General features: G+C 41.1%; 1 protein-coding gene across 6 annotated transcripts in view; it reads right to left on the reverse strand.

Moving 5' to 3' along the window:
* aopep (aminopeptidase O (putative)) overlaps positions 1-23253 on the reverse strand; it is a 90019-nt gene that overhangs the window by 12556 nt on the left and 54210 nt on the right. For all 6 annotated transcript variants that reach the window (XM_085181198.1, XM_085181197.1, XM_085181192.1 and 3 more), the window contains exon 15: positions 6474-6590. In XM_085181198.1, the coding sequence (XP_085037324.1) occupies positions 6474-6590 (117 nt within the window). The remainder of the gene's footprint in view (positions 1-6473; positions 6591-23253) is intronic.

Raw genomic sequence — 23253 nt, forward strand, 5'->3', positions numbered from 1 at the left:
CCACATTCAAATCCTCACATTACCTCTGCAACAGACTAAATAAAGACGAGTTAAACAGGGCTTTGAAGTTGCTCTTTCATCCAGATTTTTAAAATCCTTTTCCATTTATTTTCAGCTTTATTCTGGAAGGCAGTGAGAATCCCAGAGCAGAAAGCAAATTAAGAGTAATGCTCTTCTACCCCGCACTGGAACGTCCGTGTGCGTCTGCATTGGTGGGTGTGCGCGCATGAGCGTGTACAGCATGCGTAGCCTCTGGTGCCAGCCCTGCCCTTCTGGCCTGCTTAGCCCCGGCAGCTGTTCCCCGTGCTGGGTTACATTCCTGGGGAGAGCCCGGGGGCAGAGCAGCTGCCTGGTGCACCTCTCCTTACCCTCCTTTTTTTTCTTCCCCTCCCGTTTCCTCTCGCTGGGCCCCTCTCTCTGACAGCACATGCAATTACACAGTGACATTCCTTCATTTATTACTGCAAACCTCCCCTCTCCCCCCCAAATCCTCCTCACAACCGAGGAACAGTGTCTGTGTGTGCGCTCTTAACACGATGAACAAACTTTCACATCTCACACAAAAACATGCATGGAGCAAAGATGCGAATGCTCACACTGCATACCAGCATTTTGGGAAATGTTCTCTTTCTTCACGAAAGATTTTCCCAAATTTTATACCAGTTCCGTAAAAATGAAGCAAGGGGATGAGACAAATGTATACAAGAGAGCCTTAGAGCTGCTATTATGAGACCTTTTGGTAAAGCTAGTGTAACTGTGTATGTGAGTGGGATCTGGTTTTCTAACGACAAAATAAAACCTTAATGAACTATCCATTTATCTCTTTTCTTTGTAAATTTTTGCCCTTTTATCATTTTTTTATACTACTTTAACCATTACGCTTTATTTATGTTGTTTGCCCAGTGGCATCTATTAAGTCTACAAGGAATTTCCCTCCCCTAGGTTTTTATTTTTGAAACTGGGGTGGGGTTTTTTTGCCCGTTTGAGGAGCTGTTTTTTGTTTCCAGTCTAATATGAGCCAGTGAGGTCCTTTGAAGTCCTTTGGATTAAAGCACACAAATAAACTTGAGATTTACTTCTTTTTAGATGACCCTTGGTAATAACTCTTTTGCCTTGTTCTGTTGTCTCTTCTCCTCGGCTCCGCATGTTCCCAGTTCTTGATGTGGTTCGGTGAAGTCTCCAGTGACTGCAGAAAACCTAACCCTAGCATCACGCTTGCACAATAAGGCCAGTTATAGTCTCAGATAATGCTCCATATGTGCATGTGCACTGTGGCGCAATTGAATTGCATGTTCATGTGCTCATGTAGCATCACACAGGTAAAGACTGATACCATTCTTGATCAGAGCACTTGAACCATTCCTTATCAATTTCCTGTGTGGAAACACAGTAAGCTTGTGCAGATTTTCAGCCTCACTGTTGTATTATCTCCAAGTTTGTACGCAGTGTAGAAACTGTGTTTTTTAAGGTTTGCATGTGACTCAGGTGTGCAAAAGCTCTGCGCCAATAAGTCTAACAATACACAACACGGGAATTTATAAGCTTAGTGGCAACTGTCAAATGGTTTGGACAATCTGAGACCGGTTCTCAATTCCCATCATTGCACACAGCATCTCACATCACATGAGGCTCATATGAAAGAAAGAGGGCCAAAGTCACGCACTTGGTCTCATACATGCAAACACATGCCCCAGCTCACAGACACACTCGCACACATATTCATGGTCACTGACGCCGTAGACAAAGCATTCCGACAGCACGCACACCAGTGGTCAGCCACGTATTTCCTTTCACTATTGTGTACATGCTTACGCAAATCACACACACACGGAAACTCAAGTTTGCACGCCAGTCTTGAAAGCACCTTTAGTCCAGACCTTTTAGTCTTCTGTTGCTTTGTGCAGCATGTCATGTAAACTTCACTCCACTTTGACTGTGTGAAACTTTGTTCGACCGCCTTCTGTGTTACATATATAACATGTATGTAACCTGGACCTGGACACTGGCAGAGGGAATTATGTTAGGATGCTGTTCGTGGACTACAGTTCAGCATTCAACACAATAATTCCCTCTAAGCTTTTCACCAAGTTGACGGATCTAGGACTCAGCTCATCACTGGGTCAGTGGATCCTCAACTTCCTCACAGACAGACCCCAATCAGTGAGGGTGGGAAAACAAGTCTCCCCCTCCATCTCACTCAGCACTGGAGTGCCTCAGGGCTGCGTTTTAAGCCCCCTGCTGTACTCACTGTACACTCATGACTGTGTAGCCACATCAGACACCACCTCCATTGTCAAGTTTGCTGATGACACTGTTGTTGTAGGCCTGATCTCCGACAACATCGAGACGGCCTACCTGGAGGAGATTAGGAACCTGGAGACCTGGTGCCAGGAGAATAACCTCCTCCTAAACATCAGCAAGACTAAGGAGCTGATCGTGGACTTCACCACAAAGCAGGCGAGGAATTACAAACCCCTCATCATCAGTGGCACGCCAGTGGAGAGAGTGGACAGTTTCCGATACCTGGGTGTCCACATCACTCAGGACCTGTCATGGTCCTGCCACATCAACACCCAGGTTAAGAAAGCCCGTCAGCGTCTCTTCTTCCTCAGAAGACTTAGAGACTTCCATCTGCCACTGAAGGTGCTCAAGAACTTCTACTGCTGCACCATCGAGAGCGTCCTGACGGCAAACATCTGCACCTGGTTTGGGAACAGCACCAAGCAGGACAGACGAGATCTGCAAAGAGTGGTGCGCTCAGCCGAACGCATCATTCAATCAGAGCTCCCTGACCTGCCGTCCATCTACACCAAGCGGTGCAAGTCCAAAGCTAGGAAGATTATGATGGACCTCTCCCATCCCAACAATGGACTCTTCTCACTGTTGAGGTCTGGGAAGCGCTTCCGCTCCCTTAAGGCCAAAACAGAGAGAATGAGGAGGAGCTTCTTCCCCCAGGCTATTCGGGCCCTGAACCAGGTGTAGGACTGTACTCTCCCACACACATCACTATAAGACTGGACTCTCACACACATCACATCACCACACGCACCACCACACATTTCCTATAATTTCCTATAATTTATAATCTTTATAATCTCTCTCTGCTGTTTGCACATTTTTATTTTTTTTATTTTTACTGTAAATTCCTAAGTTAATTTGTAAATTTTGTAGTAAATTGTAAATACTGTAAATCTTTTTTCTGTCATTTAATGGTCGGGCATTGCGCAGCTACAAGCATTTCACCCCCCATGTCATACTGTGTATGGTTGTGTGTGTGTGACAAATAAAATTTGAATTTGAAAATTTGAATTTGTAATGTCATGCTCTTATAGGACCAGCTGGGGGTTTACTATAGGCTGCTAAGGGCTGATAATACACGTCTTTCTTCAAGTGATCAATCAGTCGTTTCACAATGCATTCAGAGTCACGGCATTACTAACGGCCTTTTTAGAAGTCATAACAGCTATTCATATCACCCAATAGTCATTCACTCTGAAAAGCTCTTTCTCCATCAGGTAAACACAGAAGAGCTGCAGAGGGCTCAACTGCACTCAGTCCTGTATTTATTTTAAACAGATCAATCATCAATCCTCTGCGATGAAAGTGGCAGCAGACAATGCAAAGCTGCGTGAGAAGAGGACGCAGAAAAAGTAAGGGGGAAAAAAAAGACCACTGGACAGAGAGAATAAATGGGCACGTTTATATGGAGAGACGTAGGTGATTAACCTCTTCTGAATGAGATTACTGACATTAGGACTGGCCCATTGCCTTCAGACAGGTGTGTGCAGGTATGCTTGTGTGAGTGAGTGTGTGTGTATGTAGGTGAGTGTTTTTCCATGCATGACTATGTGCGTAATTGCCCTGCGTATTTTTAGCAAACACTTAAAGTTTTTTTCCCTGGAAATTGCAGATGGGAATCTACTTTCATCTGCCAGGAAGTCTGACTAAAGAGGTCTACGTGTAAAAAGCTGGACTCAAGGCCAAACACACAGTGACCTCAGACCGAGACCACGAGGTGGATTACTAGAAATGAAAATAAGACAATGAACTACAGACGAGTTACTGAAATACACCGATTTTTACTGCATTCCATTTGCCTCGGAAGTCGGATGTCGGAGCTGGAAATGACGTCACTTCCGAGCTGAACGTGTTCCAAAAGGAACATCAGAAAACTAATGAAAAACAGGATTTGTTTGGTAGCAAGGTACAGCTACTTATCACTAGCAACACAGCACAATCGAGCCTAGCCCTGCATATGGCTTAGTCAGCTTTGCCAGTCACAAATATATATCAGTAGAAGTGTTGAGTTTTTACAGTTTTACTAATGTTTACATGTACTGCCATCATCTTGGATGAATAAGTGAGGGTGGCGGGGCTGCTCCGACTTTCCGAGTTGGAAGTCCGACTTGGGGGGTAGTGCCAGTTGAGAATTCTGATTGGGTATACCTAGGATGCATCTAGGTACACCTATTCACATGTTCATCAATACAAATATCTAACTGCCCAATCACATGGCAGCAACTACAATGTATTTAGGCATGTAGGTTAAGATCACTTGCTAAAGTTTAAATTGAAAATCAGAAAGGTCAAGAAAGGAACCAAAGACTACCTTTCTTTTAAGCAATCACACTCTTAACAGAAGTTTTTGACTTTTTTTTTATTTGTGCAGCAGATGTTGCCGCGCCCTCCACCTACTTGCAGCTGAAGAATGTAGACTGAGCAATGCTCCATTTACAACCACACTCAAATCCTCACATTACCTCTGCAACCTACTAAATAAAGATGAGTTTAATGGGTCTCAGATGGAGCTTTTAAGTTTTCATCCAAATTTCACAAATCCTTTTCCATTTATTTCCAGCTTTATCTTGGAAATATTGGGGTGTAGGCCAACAAGTCATCTTGACTGAGTAGACATGGTCAACCTAACCTGCTGAAAATCAAACCAAGCATTGGAATGGGGAAGAAAAGTGATTTAAGTGACTTTGAACACGGTATATTTCAGAAATGTTTGAGGCTGGCTAGATTAGTGAGTGAAATATATTCTACCGGGATTTTCCCACATAACCATCTCCAGGGTTGAAAAACTGAAAATATGGACAATAATGCCTTGTTGATGCCAAAGGTCCGAGGAGAATGCCCAGGAAGACAACAGTAACTCAAATAAACACTCGTTACAATCAAGGTATGCAAAAGAGCATGCCACAACACATCAAACCTTGAAGCAGATGTGCTACAGCAGCAGAAGACTACAACTGGTGCCACTCATGTCAGCTAAGGACAGGAAACTATAGTTTGCTGGACAACAGAAGCTTAAAAAATAAAACAATGACTCGAATTCTTCTGCAACATTTGGAAAGTAAGGCCAGAATTTGGTATAAACAACATGAAAGTATGATTCCATCCTGCCTTGTATTAATAATTCAGGCTGATGCTGGTGGTGTAATGTTGTGGGTGATTTTCTTGGCACCCTTCAGTCCCCTTAGTACCAGCTGAGCATTGCTTAAATTCCACATTCTACCTGAGTACTGTTGCTGATCATGTCCATTCTTTCGTGAAGACAGTGTATCCAGCAGGATAACGCACCATTTCACAAACTTCAGCTCATCTCAAACTGGTTTCTTGAACAAGATCATCAGTTCACTGCACTCAAATGACCAACACAGTCACCAGATCTCAATCCTATAGAGCACCTTTGGGATGTGGTTTCACATCATGGATTTGCAGCCAACAAATCTGCAGCAACTGTGTGATGCTATCATGTCAATATGGACCAAAATCCCTAAGGAATGTTTCCAGCTTCCAACACACTACTTGCTACGTGGACCTGCTAGGGAAAATCACGCCTTTATGATTTCAGATTCCAGCAAGTAAATGAGCGGAAACGCACCACAATTGAGCAGCCTCTATATAACAGAACATCTGAGCTCCATTATATACATTACCGCCCAAACAAAACAGCTCATATAACTAATAATAACTCGTAAAAAAAACTAAATATGTATCAAATTTTTCTTTTCAAGAGAAGGCATGTGTTAATGATGGAAGTCAGTGTGGACAGTTTACAGGCTTGGGCACAGCTGTGTTTTCACAGCGCTCCTGTACTAAGAGGAAGCACTGGATGATCCGCACACACATACATACACACATAGCCAGAGAGTACAAACAGTGAAAAGTATGCACACATACACACACATACAGGCAAACACTGTTAACAGTACCATTAAGGAACTTTGTTCAACATTAAAAAAATGAAGCAAATACTTGTGGGATTTAGTCAGTAATGGCTGCTGTAAAGAAGAGAGCTCTTACAACAGAATTTACAACACATTACTAAGTGCCATGCTTTAAGATGTGCACGGAGAGGAAAGCTACTTTTATTATCGGAGGGGATTGTAAATGTTGGGTGAATATGCTCACTTGTCTGAGCATGTGTCTGCGTTTGTATGAGTGAATAAGCGAGTGTGTGGTCTTACCTCAGCGTCCTGATTCTGCAGACTGTAGGTTCTCTGCAGAGCACGAAGTGATGCCACGTTTAACTCCGATTCCTCCAACAGAAGCTCCAGAAGCATCACTAGCTGGTCCGACGTCAGCTGAGGAGACAACGGTTTATGATATTAATAGCTCTGACTAATCTAGCCAGCCTCATAAAACATATTGAGGCATTATTAAATAATACAAGGGGGGGGGGGAAACTCACATTTTCCTTACACCAGCAGCTTCAAATTACCAAACTTGCAAAAATTATCAAGACTAGCTGAATCATTTACATGTTGGATCCTGTGCACCCACACATAAGCACATTTGCATTATTTTCCGCGAGTTAGATTTTCTCCTCCGTGATATGAAAGCTTTGATGAAAAAAAAATACATCAATAAAAGTCAGGCAATTAATGCCGCCTTTCAAACAGAGGAAGTGGTGGAATAATAAAACAGCCGAAGTGGTAATTAAATAAATATGGTAAATAAAGTAAATCTTGTACAGCTGGGAAATATTACAGAATAGGCAAAAGACAGATGAACGGAAAATATTAGGGCAAAGAAATTAAGTTGTCTTTTTTGATTTTGTTCTATTGTAGAGAAACTCAGAGGAGCACTGTTCAGGAACACACTTTTTGGCGGGGGTGGGGGGTGGGGGGGCATCTTTGACAACGTTTCTGCTCGTAGGCTGCGAGACTGCAGTGAAATCCCCCACTGTATCAATGTCAGAGACTAAAAGGTTTTCAGGAAAAACTAAATGCCTGACTGCTGCTTCCTAATCGTGCATATATTGCTTGTGTTATCCTGAGGTAGACCTGAAGGAAACAATCTATTTTCTTCTTGTGATTGCCATCTTCAGGGACAGTGAGTTTAGATGAGTATTCTGAGGATGGATGTGGGCAACGATATGAGAGAGTGGCTTCCTCCTCCGGAGACAGCTGTGCCCAGCCTTGCCTGCCTCTCTCTTGGATACACCCAGCACTACTGGCCACACTTCTTCTGTGGTCCCAGTCTGGGACACAATTAATGGCTGAAGGCCCCATAGAGACTAATGTGAAAATAAGTATGAAGTGGCTGTGTGTGTGTGTGTGTATGTGTGTGCGTGTGTGTGTGCATGCGTGCGTGCGCAACTGAGAGAGGCAGGGTGCGTGGAAGTGAAGAGAAAGTGACACAGAGGAGAAAGCCACATTCTGCTCTTTCTGGATATGATTACCTCTTTCTATTGAGGTGAACGCAGCCAGCAAATGCATGATGAATAGCTACATTTGTGCAGTCTGTTGAAAGCTATTTATGGTAAACAACCTCCTTAGTGCTGCTGGGAAATACCTGATCTAAAACCAGGAAGTACTTTAGCATGTACCTGTTGAAGCTGAGGGAATAACACTCAGACTCAAGCTGGAAAACATTCAAATCAAACATTACTATCGCTGCTACACACACACAAATACTGACGATCATCCAGCTCTGTGGAAAATCTGATATCCAGTCTTTCTCTTCACCCTCTATTGACTCTCCTCGCTCCTCATCCCTCCTCCCTCCAATTTGTGAAGGCTGAGTGTTTTCTAAAGTGCCGTCTCCATCTCTAAAGAGTCTCTTTGGGGCCCACCCATGATCCTTCTGACTCTCCCACCCTTCCCTTTGAAAAGTGAAGAGCAAGCTCTTTCTTTGTCTTTCTCTCTCTAACTCTTTCTCTCCTCACATCCCTCTGCGGTGACTGTGAAAGCCTGTTGTGTGTTGTATATATTTGTGTTGCCATGGTGGTAATCAATATGTCTGCAACAGTGTCTCCAAAAGCAAATTCCTGGTCAGTGATGGTACATTACAAACCAACTTACATTGTTATTATTACCCTCACACGTGCACGTGCACAGACACTGTACACATTGAAACACGATCGTCTCCCTCATCAGTTGTCATCTCCATGGTGAAGTTACCATCACACCACACCAACACTATCGAGCATACATCAACAAAAACACAAACAGCTACTAAAGTACTTAAGCTACTTTATACTCCTGTCTGTTCTTCAGAGGAGAATACTGCACTTTTTTAAAACCTTATTATGTGCATAATTAGTTAGCCTATGATTACTCTGTGCTTGGGTAGGGATCTTTACTTCTACAACTAAAAACTTTAAAACTCCTAAATTACTTCAATTCCATACTAAATCCACATTTTTGCCAAGTTCCCTACCTCAAGCATTTTATTTATTTATTCAAATCCTTTTTTTTTTTAAACAGTGGATACTTAATTGGGTGGAAAATTTTTAAAGTTAAAAACAAAAGGAAACTTTTTAATTTACAAGCACTCTTTTAGATGGGGTAGTTACAGAAGAGGATTAGGTCCACTGTTTTTTGGTCATTATTTTTTGGGGGGGACTTATGGGGGAAAAAAAAGTTATGACACCCCCCCCCCCCCCCCCCCCCCACTGATCTGTCTGTAAAAAAAACAGAAAATTAACTGAATGACTTGAATTAAAGCCAGAAAAAAATAACAGGGAAAGTTCACTGGTTAAAAAAAGGCTATTTATTTTTCTTCTGTGGGCAGGTATTTATTTGGTCAAAAAGGTTCTGGTTAGTATGGAAAATTTCATATTGGTTTGTGTAATTTAAACCAAAAAAACTCCCACACACCTACGCTGCATTCAGGTTGGTGCAACATAAGAAAAAAGTGGGTTGTTTGTGGCTTATACAATTTACCCTGAAGTGTATATTTTGCTTGTATTTGAGGTATGTGGTTGTGTACCGAGTTATTTTAAAACAGAGAAACCAGATTTGCATCGTTTGTCCACATGACTGTGGTCATTGTGAAAATGTATAAATTTTAAAGATTTGTAAAACCTCTCAATTTCATTCTGGGGTTTGCGATAACCAACAATTATGCAAAAGTAAGACAACAAATTGTCGGTGGATATTTTACATATTGCACTGGTTGAGCAGTGGAAGAAACATGAATATACAGCATTTTTAAGTAGCTTAATAAAAACCCAAAACTTTCTGTGATGTTAAAGTGTTGATACTTTAATAAATGCTGACTTTTTAAATATGAGATATGGGAACCCCTGGTTAAGAGTAGCTACTTGCTCAACTTGCTTTAACTCATTTTCTTTTAAGCCTTGCAGCATCCATCAGTAAACCTGAGAAGCCTGTATCAGGTGGAAATCTGAAGTGAGTGATATAGCACTTATTCACAATGCTGTCTCCTCCTACGCCTGTAGGACTGACTGTACAACTTACATAACATTATGTAAATGTATATAAAAGGTCTCATTAATGTTATCACAATGATGTGATGAATAATAAGAATTTGGTAAGCGTTTAGGCAAGGCAAGGCAAGGCAAGTTTATTTGTATAGCACAATTCAACAACAAGGTGATTCAAAGTGCTTTACAGAGACATTAGAAACAAAAACAAATAAAAAGCATGATTTAAAATTGATTAAAACAAGCAAACAAACAAACAAACTAATTAACAAACAAACAAACAAACAAAACAGTATTTAAAATCAAAACAATCAAATCAAAGTGCGGATTTGGTGCTTTATTTAAATGCAGCTGAGAATAAGTGAGTCTTCAACCTGGATTTAAATAAACTGAGTGTTCAGTTTAATCCGCTTTTATGTTTCATGTTAAAATATGGATTATGGATTGAGAACTGCTGTACTGCTGGGCTTTTACGAAATTCTGACTTCAGGGTAGCCTGAGCGTGGACATGTGTGTTAGTGGATGAAAGAGAGGAAGAGAAAGACCAGTTGTGGGTAAAAGGTGAACTCTACGGATGAGTACTCCCTTATTAATGGGTAGAGAATGGCACACCAACACAAACAGCTAATAGAAGAAAGCAAACACACACACTCGCGTCAAGGCTAGGTCATTGGTACCTAACAATAGCACTTAATAGTACAGTGCTGAAAACCCCACTGACGGGGGAAACATATCCCTCTCTAGTGCAATGATTTGTGTGAAAAGTTCAACACACACACACACACACAGAAGAATTTGACCAAATTAAAGAAGCATTACATTCCCATGCTGTCTGTTAAAATTAAGGAATGTCAGGAGGGAGACAGTTCACAGTCGCTCCCTCTCAGATGCACAAACGCACACATTCATCCACATACACGCTAAAGACTTTACACATAAATGAATCTACTCACCAACGTACAAACTCCGCATTGTTACAAACCACTAGCAGGGGTCATCTGAAACCAGTTGTATGCTGAATTACACCTTTCAAGAACCTCTGGGAAATATGCTGCTGAAATGTCTCCTCTCATACTGACCTCCAAACCTCCACAGAACAATGACACACGCACCCACGTGAGAGCATGTATGCGCAAATATACACTGTTTGCCTCAGTGACTGACAGCTCAATGAGACACAGGATATGATATCCACCCCAAACTATAAATGAAATAAGGTATATATTGCCTTGTGTGTAGGTGCGCGTGTGTGTGTATATATACAGTCGTGTGCATGTATTCCTATGAGAGCGGGAAGAGTTGGAGAAAATTAGTTTGAGAGTAATTGAAAGTCAAAAGAAAGAAGCAGCTACATTTTGTGTGCGTGTGTGTCAGTACATGCGTGTGGGTGTATAGGACTAAGGGACTTGTATTAGTCATACTACTGCTGCGGTGTAACACATTTGCACAGCACAAAATCATGTGAAGCTCAACAGAAGCTTTATTGTGGGATTTCTATCCTTAATACTGATCACCATAAGGAGCGATAACGAGGGGCAGCTGACTCCACTGCATCTCCTTCTTTAAAATTGTGAAAAACTAAACAAAAATAATGATATTTTTTTCTTTTAAGAAAAGGTAAATCTTAAATCCTTTCTGTGCCTATCTAACAATCCATCACTTGTTCAGCATTTCCATGGCAACAGCACTCTTGTTCTGTACAGTACATAGGACAGCGAGCCCATGTCAATTTTCTGCAGCCTTTATGCATGCACAAATAGATTCAAAACATTAATATAACCTTTACATCTTCTGTGTTAAATCAGGTCAGGATCTCTACCTCTTTTATTCTCCTTAGCTCAAGCAGCCAATCACCATTTACAATCACATTACTGCAATAACCTCAAGTAACCCCTGGTGGGTGAATCATCCCTGCTTTCGCCCACGTTTCTGCTTTCTGATTTGAATTTTTAAAAATGCTTCTATTTCTATATCCTTTTTTTTTTTTTAGCACTTTATTCATTGGTGTGTTTTTTGCTTCCACTCCATTATAAGACGCATGCAACCAATTACAACTGTAAATAAAAATAAAAAGGGGAATGGCGACAGCAACGGTTACAGGAAACAAAGGCAAACAACAGAAAGGAGACGACAGACAAAACAGACGTCCTACATCCTGAATTACTTTATACTAAAATTAAAGCCTGCAAAACGGAAAAAATGCGGTAGATCAAATCATCTCAAGCTATGTAAACAAATAAAAAAAATAGTTATAGCCAGGCAGTACTGAAAAGTTGTTCCTTTTTTGTTTCCGTTTTGTTGTAATTCCTCTATGAAGTTATCTTTCAAGACTAAACTAACTGTATTGTTGAAAGGGTACGGATCATAACTAACACTGGATAACACAGATTGTGTTGTTTCTTGTCAAATCTTGTGTAGTAAGAGTATCAGTTTAGGACTACTGATATTCTTTTTCTAACTGTAACTTTACTATAATGCTCAGCGTATCTTCTAACTCTTCCTGGTTGGACAGATATATTGTTCATAACACATATTGCACAATAAACCTGTCCAACCAGGTATCCGACCTCCTCTGATGCCCTTCTGTTTCTTTTGTCCCTATATGGCTCACTCCCACTACAGTGGAAACCTCCTCACATCTAGGGGAAAAAATGGTGATTGCATTGAATTTTGTTTTGCATTTGGAACCGCTTTTAATTGCAAGGAAATTGCACAGGTTGCCTGGTAGGAGGCAACCAATCTCCAAACGATTGTGGTCTGACTGACTGTAATTACTTTCGAAGGTTTTCAAATAACTGCCGTATAAGACAGATTGCCAGCACGTCGCAATAAATCTGAGCCTGTTTGTACCGCAGAGACTCTTTGTAATAGGGGACTCAAATGGTTGCCAGTTGGTTGCGTTCTAATTATTTCTGTTTCAAATTTATGAAGTTTGGGCTGAATTAAGCTGCTCCTTTGACTTTCTGTGTATGTAAACAGCAAGGAATTTACAATAGTTGTCAAAAGATTGAATTTTTCCATCTATTGCCTTCAATTTATCAAAGTTAATTATAATATTAAAATAAACTGTACGTTAGACACATGTACGTACATTAGAATTAATATATATCACATTTTATCACCATCTTGATGTACTCAAGTTGCTTTGAAAATGGCAACTGACTGTGAGTAATTGCAGACCCGATCACTGTCTTCGAAGCAACCATTTGCAAGTTTACTGCACACGGTTGCAACCAATGTTTTTCCTAGCGAGACTGGAGAAGTAAGGGATTATGGAATTTTCTCCATTCTTAAGTTAAAGAAGGACAGCAATGGATTTCCAGCAGACTGCAAGATACTTCTGATTTCACTAATGTTTCTCAGTTGATAGCAACATTATCACAAACTGCGTGTAATTGCCAACCCATTAAGCAGAAATTTATAGCAGACTGATTCTGTCTCATTGCCGTTGACCACAAATTCTTGCCGACTTGCTCCCCGCTCTGGGGGGCGTTTCATATCCTCAACATAAAGAAAGTTGTGTGATGTGAAGATCATAAAGTCTCTTAAATCAAATTTCTGACTTGTGATTTTGTCCCATATTAAATAAAGTTTGATCTGAACTAACACAAATGCTTTCTTTTCCTCCATTACTTCCCCTCAGTTCCGTCCCTACCTACCTCAGTACCACAGGGGAGAATGTGCTGCTTGTTCAGTCACATTGCATTATGGGGGTTGGAGACATTGACTAACTGTGACATTATAAAACCAAACTGTGATTTCTGAGAGGCCATTGAATCATGTGTGTGCATGCACGTGCGTGTGTGTGTGATGCCATTCAGCCGCTCGGCTGCCTTTTATGTCTGTCTGACCGCAGGCTCGTAAAAACACATTCTGGCACCAGCAGCTAAAGGCCTCAACCCACGACTCAGGTACTAAGGTTTCACTCTTTCTTTTACTCAGATCACCTCCCTTTCTTTCTCTCTCTGCCTCTGTCTCCATGACTGTCTGCTCCCCATCTCCATACCAACTGCCTTTCACTCTTTCTTTCAGAGCTCCAAACTATGTGTCTGGCTCCTTCAATTAAAGCTCCTACTTGCATCTCTTTTTGCCTATTTTTTTTTTAACAGTGTATTTAAAGGCCCAAATGTACATCTGCTCAAACCATAGTGGCAGGACTGAGCTTGATAGAGGAACAGTACACCAAGCAGCTGTTAAAGTTCTCTCAACAGACATGACAGCATAAACAGCATCACACACACTTAGACTATTAATTAGCTCGTAACTGCTCTATACAGCTGCACGAAATTAAAATGTGCAGGAGAAAAAAACCCACAAAAAAACAGGGCAGATGGCCGAGAATAAAATAGTAATCAAAAGGCAAGAAAATAATATAAAACCAAATAATTTGAAAGAAACTTTCTGTCTTGGGTACTTTTTGGAAAGTTTTCAACCGCTTCTCTGAAATCTCTGAACCGCTGCTTTACTTTTACTGTTTAATCCGTTTTTGCTTCTCAATGTGTACTCCTACCAAGTGAAATGATGTGCAGTGAAAACAGACTCTTACTACCTTCCCCAGAAAGAAACGCTTTATTTAATTGTAACATCACATGATCACTTATTAGCAAAAGGACCCTGTTACACAATAGTGGTAAGTTTCTGCTGGTGTGGAACAAGTGTGGGAGACTTTAGCTGAAGGTGCAGCAATATTGAGATGACCCTATAAATATGATAAGTGGCTCGAGAAGAATAAATTCATTCACTGTGAGGATATAATACTGCAATCTTGTGGGTTCACAAGGTCCAAAAAGACATTACAAAAGGGTCTGATGACATAGGTTTTGTAAACCAATTTTGGGTAATGGATTGGAGTCCACACACACACACACGCACAGGAGATACTAAAAGGTTACCTATGAGTCACATGCTGCCCTTTCAACTTGTGCAATGGAGCCATCCTCTATTCTATCATCTCCTCAAATGATGTCACACCTGCTGTTGCTACAGCATGGTGATGATCTCACAGATAGTGCTGGTCACAGACTGATGACCTCGGTGATGACCTACAACTGTGCCTGTCTATCTGTAATTTAATCATTATTATCCCTCATTCTTTGTCTTTCCGAATTGGAAACCAGCCTAATCAACAAACCGGAATAGCTACAGTTGCTGGAATGAGGCAGTATATATGCATGCGTTTGTGTGAGTTACTGCGGGTCGGACTGTTGCAAACGTTCAGGGTGTCAAAACATATAGAGGGCTTTTGAGGGACAGATATAGGGGAAGAAGCTCTATCCTCACAGTACAATAGCTGCTGAAATCAATTATTTTGTTCATTTATCTCCCTACACAAATATGGGCTGACAGCACGCAAAGGGTCAGGGATATTCACCGTCCTGAGAACGAGAATGAAAAGCTCATTTAGAAAACAAACAAGCCTATGTGCCGAAATTAGGTTCTCTCAGTCAAATGTGCTGGAATCAGTTTTGAGGGCGTATACAAAGAGCAGCTTTATTATACACTCTGCACGTTAGCCTGTGTTCTCGACCCTAAATCCCCAACGTTTAACCCAGCTTATGTACATTCATGATTATGTAAATGCATCACTTTTCAAGTATGTTTAATCAGCAGCTTGCTGTTAGGGTGGGTAGCTGCCTGTTTCCCCCCCTTCGTCTTCTTTCTTGGCCTCAAGTTCACAATCTCAGGCCAATCAAAAAGCAGCATGAGGTCACAACGGGGTTGCGACTGATGGGTTAAGCTTAAAAACCACACACAGTGGACCTGTAAGTAGGGAGGGACTCAGTGGGGAATCAACAGCACATGCACCAACAACATAAAAAAGAAAACACCTGCACAAAATGAGTGTGCAAGTATACACAAGCATGCATTGAGGTGTGTACTTTGCTGCTCTTTAGATGGTTTTCCATCTCTGCCTCAGCACTTTGTTCTTTCTTTGTGCGCCGCAGAAGGTGGGGCGTTTGTTATGTAAAATTCTATGTTCCTGCAATTTGGCACTGATGATGAAGGCAATTAACATGTTTTCTCTCCTACTCATCACCACCCTGACTCATACTTATTCACACATGCACACACCTCCAAAACAGGGAGAAGTTTAATTAATCTCTGGCACTTTGTGCTTTGACGCAAGCTGCAAATCTAACTGTCTCCAGTGGATGCCTCCCTCTTACTGTTCCTCCTCCTCCCACAATCCTCTGTTTAAGTTCTGATGGACAGAGAAACAACTCCTTAAACAATTCAGACCTGGCTTCTTTCTTATCTACACAACCTTTTTTTTTTTCTCTTTAATTTTGCAAAGCTCAATTCCCCTGTGGGACAGTCCTTACTACTTAGTGTGCTACTGCTAATCTGGGAAGGCAGAGAAAGGCAAACGCCTACTCCCCAGTGTGCCACAAGAATTACATTTCTCGGAAGGTTATAACAAGCAACCTTAGATCCAACGCACCTACAAGCAGGTGCCCCAAACAACTAGTCACAGTTACAACAGGAGACCGAACCCAGGTCTCGGTGGTGGCTGCTGAGTGTTTTGCCCCTGCACCACCCGTATGCCTTTGAAAGAGAGAGGCCTTTCAAACAGAGCAAGAACAAAAGGACTGCTGTTTGTGTGTTGGGGGGGATTCTGTAGCAATTGTACAACAGTGACACAACCAAACAGCTGGACGTCAGCTTAGACAAAGAGAGAGGTGAGGAGAAAGGGATTGTGGAGAACAGAGGCATATAGGCTTTTTTGTGCAGCTACACAAGGACAAAGTGATGGGAGACAAACTCTTATGAAAGCAGACAGAGCATAAGCCTGATGATAGTCTATATTTTTATCACCAAATCCAATGACAATATCAACATAACTTTGAGTTGATCCTTTCAACTAATGTTTTATGCATATCCAAAGCCAGATAATTCTTTCAAATCAGTGCAACAGATTTCTGCAACTTAAAACAGAGCTCTACAAACTATTTTATCCCTGTCTAAATAATTCGAGTGGATCTACAAGTTAAAATACATGCCTGTCAGACACCTAGAAGTCACAGTTAATTCTTCAGAGACAGACACACACATGCACAGCAGATTTTTTCCTTTAATATGTAAATTCCAATAACAAGGTTGTTAAATTATACACAATTTGAATATAAACATTTACTCGTGCTGACAGTTCACAAAAAAGCCTTAAACTTACCAAATAAGAGCCGATGTCAACTTTATCTGATACCAGCACTTATTAAGTGTCTTGCAACTTTTTTGATTTGATCATCAACATGCTAGATTTTAGCTGAAGCATTTGATTTGTCCCAGATGCTCAACACAAATACAATTCAAATACCTCACAATTTTCAAACTGCACTCTCTTTAAAGGCATTAAGTATAAATGCATGAATTCTGACAAAGGCTGGAAATAGCCTCAGTTTAATTTCCTTATCTCATTTGTTTTAGCCCTATACTTGGAGGGTGAGAGCAGCCTATGGGGTGTGGTTAAATATTACCACCGGGGTAATATTTATAATAAAATAAAATAAAATTCCAGTTTCATATAATGGATTTGGCAGATAAATATCAGTTGTGGTTTCTGTTCTAAATTATAATAATTACAGGGGTTAACAGGGCACAGTAACAAAAGCACACGGGTCAAAGCACTTTTGTCGGCTTGTGCAACAGAGTTCCACCACGCCATTTTGGATGTGGTTAGGTTTCTAAATGTCAAAGCTAGGTTTACTCAGATGACAACAATAATAAGGGTAAAACACAAACATGCATCAGCAATGACCTCCAGTTTGGAGTGACAGCATCAGCTCTTGTTGAAAGATACACTGAGAAATCTAGATTAAAAACAGGATAGGGGATAGGAAAACATAGTGGAAAAGAAAACACAGTGGGCGATAAATGGGAGGTGTCTGCCAGACATAGTCAAAAACAAAGAAGGAGCGGCAGCAGGGAGGCTAATGTTGCCAGACCAATCAAAAAGAAAGGTCATGTTCAGGAAAAGACTGTATGAATCCTCTTGTGGCTCAAAGTTTAAGTCTCAGTGTGTCTTTTTGTTTGTGTGAGCTGAGAAACTTGCCTGTGTATCTGTGTGTTTGTGTGGAGTATACTGCATATGTGTGTTGTCTCATGAGTGAACTCTGGGCTTGGTAGGTTGAAGCAGTCTGAGCTGACAGAGGTATGTGGGATGGACTAAACCCAGATATCTGCTGCCCAGACAGACAGACAGACAGACAGACACAGCTGTGGAGTCATGCGCATCCACAAAGAGCCAGATACACACACGCACACATACAGACACAAAAGGGGGGGGGGGGGGGGGGGGGGGGGGGAGATATTAGAGAATGAAGGAAGACGCAACAGAAAGAGGAGAGATTAACTTACACAACAACCCGTCTTTTTTCCTATTATGATACCACACTCAGCTTTGCAATATATGACAGACTGGGAGAGGAATATTTATCTGTATCTGACTGTAAATACTAGACAGTACAAGAGCATTGAAAAGATTCAAACTGTGGGCCCTGTCATCCCCCGGCAGGGTTTTTTTTTTTTTTATAACTTGACATGTCAACAACATTATTGTTTTGTTTTTGAATATTTTTCTTCTACTGTTTTATTGTATTTATTTCTTCTTAACAGGGCAAGAATCGACGGTGTCTGTGACATTTTTGTATGAGAACATTTCAAGAGCTAAAACCAGACCTAAAAATGCCAATAATTCCCAGCAGGCCCCTTGTTCCAAATTCTTAATTGCGATGATCTTCAGCTTTTCCTTGTCCTGTGTGAAAGAAATATTTTTAAAACTGTGGGTTAGGCAAAATTAACAGATAGAAGACACCCTGGGTTTTTTTTTTTTTGTTGTTTTTTTTACAATTCTATAAACCACATGATTTATTGGAAAAACCTGACTCATATTTCAGAAAATGAGTGGTTTGAAAATACATATTTAATCTGTCTCCACTGATGAGCAGTTAAACCACTAACAGGTGAAGTGAATAACATTGATTATCTTGTTACGATGAAATGTTCTTGATGTCACTTTGAGACGTACCACCCAGCACAACATTGCTCCAGACCAACCATGCACTTCCATGGTAACGACACTCCCCAATGGCAGCAGCCATCCTAACGGGACAATCCAACCAGCTACCACACACAACGGCGAACACGACAAAGAGCACAAAGCACGGACCCAACCAACAAACGTCCTAGACTCCAATCCAATCCTGGTGCCAGACACTTAACGGAGACCCCACAGAGGTCCAGTACCTCAATGGGTCTCAAAGGGGGGGCCATAAAATTTGTAAAACGGGGGTTTCTGGCGACAAGCCTCTTAGTGAAGTCATAGTTAGGTGATGGATCTGTCTCTGCTTCTCAAACAGTTTTAAAATGTCTCTAACGTTAAAGGAAAGCCAATGCGGCCATTAGCGCATACACCCACTCACATGGAGTGAATAAGCGTAACCCCAACAAATGAAGAACAGGGGATTATGAGCCAGGGGTTCTCACAGACAGCACCCGCACATCAGACACTTAGTGTCAAATATTTGAGTAATACTATTGCACTCATTCACAGGGATTTCTGTAATCATTGGATCTAGTAGCATACAGCTGACATTACTTTGTGTACATGTGTGAATGTTTGTGTGTGAGCAGTTTTTTTTTCTTAACGCCACTAAATGTGTCGGGGATGCCCGAAAGAGCTGTAGTCTCCCCAGTCATTACCAGGAAAGACAGATGTTGTAGCACTCATCACTCCGCGTTCATATGTGCACACACAGACACACAAACACCACATTGCGCGCTGTTTCCTAAACGATGCGGGCAATGAAAACAGCGAGGTGACGCCTAAATCAGATTTTATGCGAAAAGCATTGATTCATTTCCCACCACTAAAAAGCTACTTCCATTTTACAGCCCAGCCCAATATTAAACATGACTCTACACTAAATGTCTGGCTGAAGTGTCGCCGGCTTTAACATCGCGACCTCTGCGCTACACTGCGTTTTATAGCACTGCATTATACTCAAATGTCTACATTTGTGTTTGAATGGACTCCAAAATGAACGATGGGCATCTGTGCCAGTGACAAAGTGCGGTACTCTGTTTCTACGTATTGTGGCAGACAAATTTAGAAGGCTGATCTCTCTCGCTTCGTCTGTCCCTGATGTGTTTTCCATGTGTGCTGGAAAGACAAACACAGCTGCACTTTAATGACACTCAAATGCTTCAGGGATTCAGAATGCATGTGTATGTGTGTGTGTGTGTGTGTGTACTTTTTTTTGCTTTTGACCACTTCAGTGAAAAGCCTATTGGAGCTACTCTCGTTCTATACAACTACTCTTTACGCCAACCCCACTCTTCTTCAGCAAAACTCTTTGCCTTCTCGTATATTTCTATATTTGTATGTCCGTGAGTGTGCATGTGTCCGCGTACGTCAATATTTATGCAGACCAAATTGAATTTGAGACCTTGAGGTGAGGACACATTAGGAAAATTTGAACATTTTGGCTCATCCTCACTTTCTGACATGTATTTAAAAGGTTTTTTGAAGGTTAAGATCTGGTTTTAAATGGATTGGGATTAAGCTTTTAGCTGCAAGTTGTACAAGGCTAGAGGATGCACACAAGACAGTATTACTAATGTGGGTGTGTATGGACAGGTGCACATAAACACCCATTTGCAGAGCAGCAACAACCGGCATACACACACACACACACACACACACACACACACACACACACACACATATACATCACATACACGAATGCACAAACACAGATGGTGGGGAACTCCGGATGAGACGAGGGCGCCAGTGAGCTTCAAATGACCCCGAAAACAGAAACGCAGCTGAATGATAAATGAGACAAATAGGCACTGGCACTCTATCCCTCTCACTTTCTTTCTGTCTCTCCCTCATTAACGCAACACAAATGGAGCCATCTCCACTTCACCCGACTCTAAACATAAGTCTTCCCATCACTAACACTTGCAACCTTGATAAATTTTAATTATCTTCTCTCACTTTATTTTTGTCTAGCTTTTTGCTATCTGTCACTAGGAAAAAACTATTTTCAGCATGACTGCAGGAGAAAGTGGAAAACTGGGTGTAACTTTTACAGACTTTGCGTGTCATTTCATACAGTAATATCCAATTATGCTGCACCGTGAGTTAAACTCATTATAGGAAGCATTTACTGGATTTATGGATTATGACATCAGGTCTGTCATGAAACTACTTCATCCCTGACTATTTGTTCATTGAATTAAGCACAAACTAGACTGAGAAGTTTCCACGGAAGGTCACGTTGGATCAACAGCTTATTGATGCAAAGCAATTGTGAGAGAACAGTGAATCAAAGAGCAGTTGTTTGCCGCTGATCCCTCAATTCCCACACAATCTGTCCTTCCTGGTCAGCAGTTTGCACAACAGATACTGCAGAAGATGACAAAGCTGTAAAGATACTTTTATTGATCTGTTGTTTTGCTCGTGCTCCATTGTCTCAACATGTCCTGGACTCACCCTCACTCCCTATCTGTAGCTACATTATATGTGCCGATGTGTCTTTCAGGTGGTTAATGTGTTATTTGTATATGTTGAGCAGACAGTAAATGACTCTGTGTACTCATACTTCTCTACAGTTTCTGGAAATTGAAAACTAAAAGCTCAGAGTGGGGAGAATAACGTCCATATATCTGCCCATTCTATCTCATGTTTATTTAATTTTTGGCTACTTATCATTGTTCAGTCACACATAGATTAGATATACAGGTGTACAGTGTTTATGCATTTTGTGAAATATGTAATTGTAATGTAGTGCCAAAGACTCACATGGCTAGAAAAAAACTCTTTAGAGGGAATCTCCATTTCTATCAACACAAGTTCAAATAGTGTAACGCAAAAGATGTATTACTAACAGCATAAGAGAATAAATGGATGCAGATGATAAAACACAGCTAATAAGCAAAGATAATCCCCTCTGGTTTGCAGGCACCTATCTCACTACACCCACAAAGCTCTGCACTGTGGAGATGGTTTGCTACGGTTCAGTAACCAGAAATCACATGTAAAAGTTAAAAAAAAAAAAAAAAAAGCTTAAAATACACAAGTGATTATGACTGAATCCACTGGTTGCGGTGCTCCTACTGAAGAGAAATACAAGAATTTTGTTTTTCATATTAAACTTCGAAATCAGATTAACTGCCTTAGAAGACTGCACATCGCATCCCTATTTAAACTCTGCCTCCCGCCTCCCTGAACTCTTCATCTAACACCCAAGAGTCCAGACAATCTGTACATCATATTTACAAAAAAAAGCTAAGCTTTGACCTCAGTAACACAGGCCTGGAGACCACCACTTTAAAGGGAAAATGTTGTATTGTTGTTGTGAGTTGGTACTGCCAGTTACTGTAATGAGATGCATTGCTAAAGCTCCATTCATGCAGGCCTAGAGAACGGTGAGTGGCAGCCACCAACGTGTGGCTATCACTAGTGTGAAACTGGTAGCAAAGAGGTAAAGGATGTTGAACAGAAAACATCCTCATGACTGCTTTGGTTGGTAGCAGATTGCTATGATGCAAGTCAGAAATGGAGAAGGTTCACTGACAAAGTAAAAATTTTAAAACATTTAAATATAAAAACTTTTAAAAGTGTGTTGTTATTGCAGCAGTAAGACACAGCTCTTACTTTAAAGGTGAAAGGTCTCCATTTCTGGTTTACATCGCACTCCCGAGTTTCACTACTACTTGGGAAGTAACAGCAAGTGTTTGCAGACAAGTCAACGTCCAACCACATGCGACTGCAGCTAGCAATCAAAGTGATCACAATGTGGGTTTTCGGTCTGCCACCCTCTTTGTGACCTGGCATCAGCCAGCAGCCACTCGCAAACTATAACAATCTATAATTTAAACAAAACCTCAGCTTTCAACCTCCCATCACACCAACACTGACTATAACATGATTGTTCAATAAGAAAAGTTTAAAATTTTAAAAAGTAGAACTAATCATCATAAAATCACAACCACAGCTGAAGGTCATTTTTTATTCAATGTATTATCGAAAAGGAGGTTTTCCAAAAACTCACATGTGCTCCTGTGTGTATTAAAAGCTTCATCGTGATTTTATTTAAAAACAGTGGGCTGCCCGCTTTCGTGTAATGGGCCGTTACACGAAAGCGGACAGAGCCAGAAAGCAGCCCTTTGCTGATCCCCAGTTGGTGATGACGAAGAAACACACACACACACACACAAACATGCACATACACTTTCCCATCCTGATGTGAAGTCTGGCCGGAAACAGCCATTTCCCTGAATGTTCCCATCTCTCCTCCGGCATACTCCCTCATCCCTGATTCATTGCCAATAAATCACAGAGAGAAAGACACACACAGAAAGAGTGAAACAGAGTTAGAAAGGGGAAAAAAAGACTGATATAAAGAGTAAAGGAAAAGGCCGAATAAACCAGGAGTGAAGCACACTGGAGACTGGAAAACAAAAACGAGGGAAAACCAGATGTGTCCTTGTCAACAGTACACAGGGGCGGAGTTCAGATCGCCAATTATGGCTGAGTGCAATTTGAAGCAGTGACGTCTTATTGAAGA

Source organism: Neolamprologus multifasciatus, chromosome 12 (assembly GCF_963576455.1).
Source record: "Neolamprologus multifasciatus chromosome 12, fNeoMul1.2, whole genome shotgun sequence".
NCBI classification, from domain to species: Eukaryota; Metazoa; Chordata; class Actinopteri; order Cichliformes; family Cichlidae; genus Neolamprologus; species Neolamprologus multifasciatus.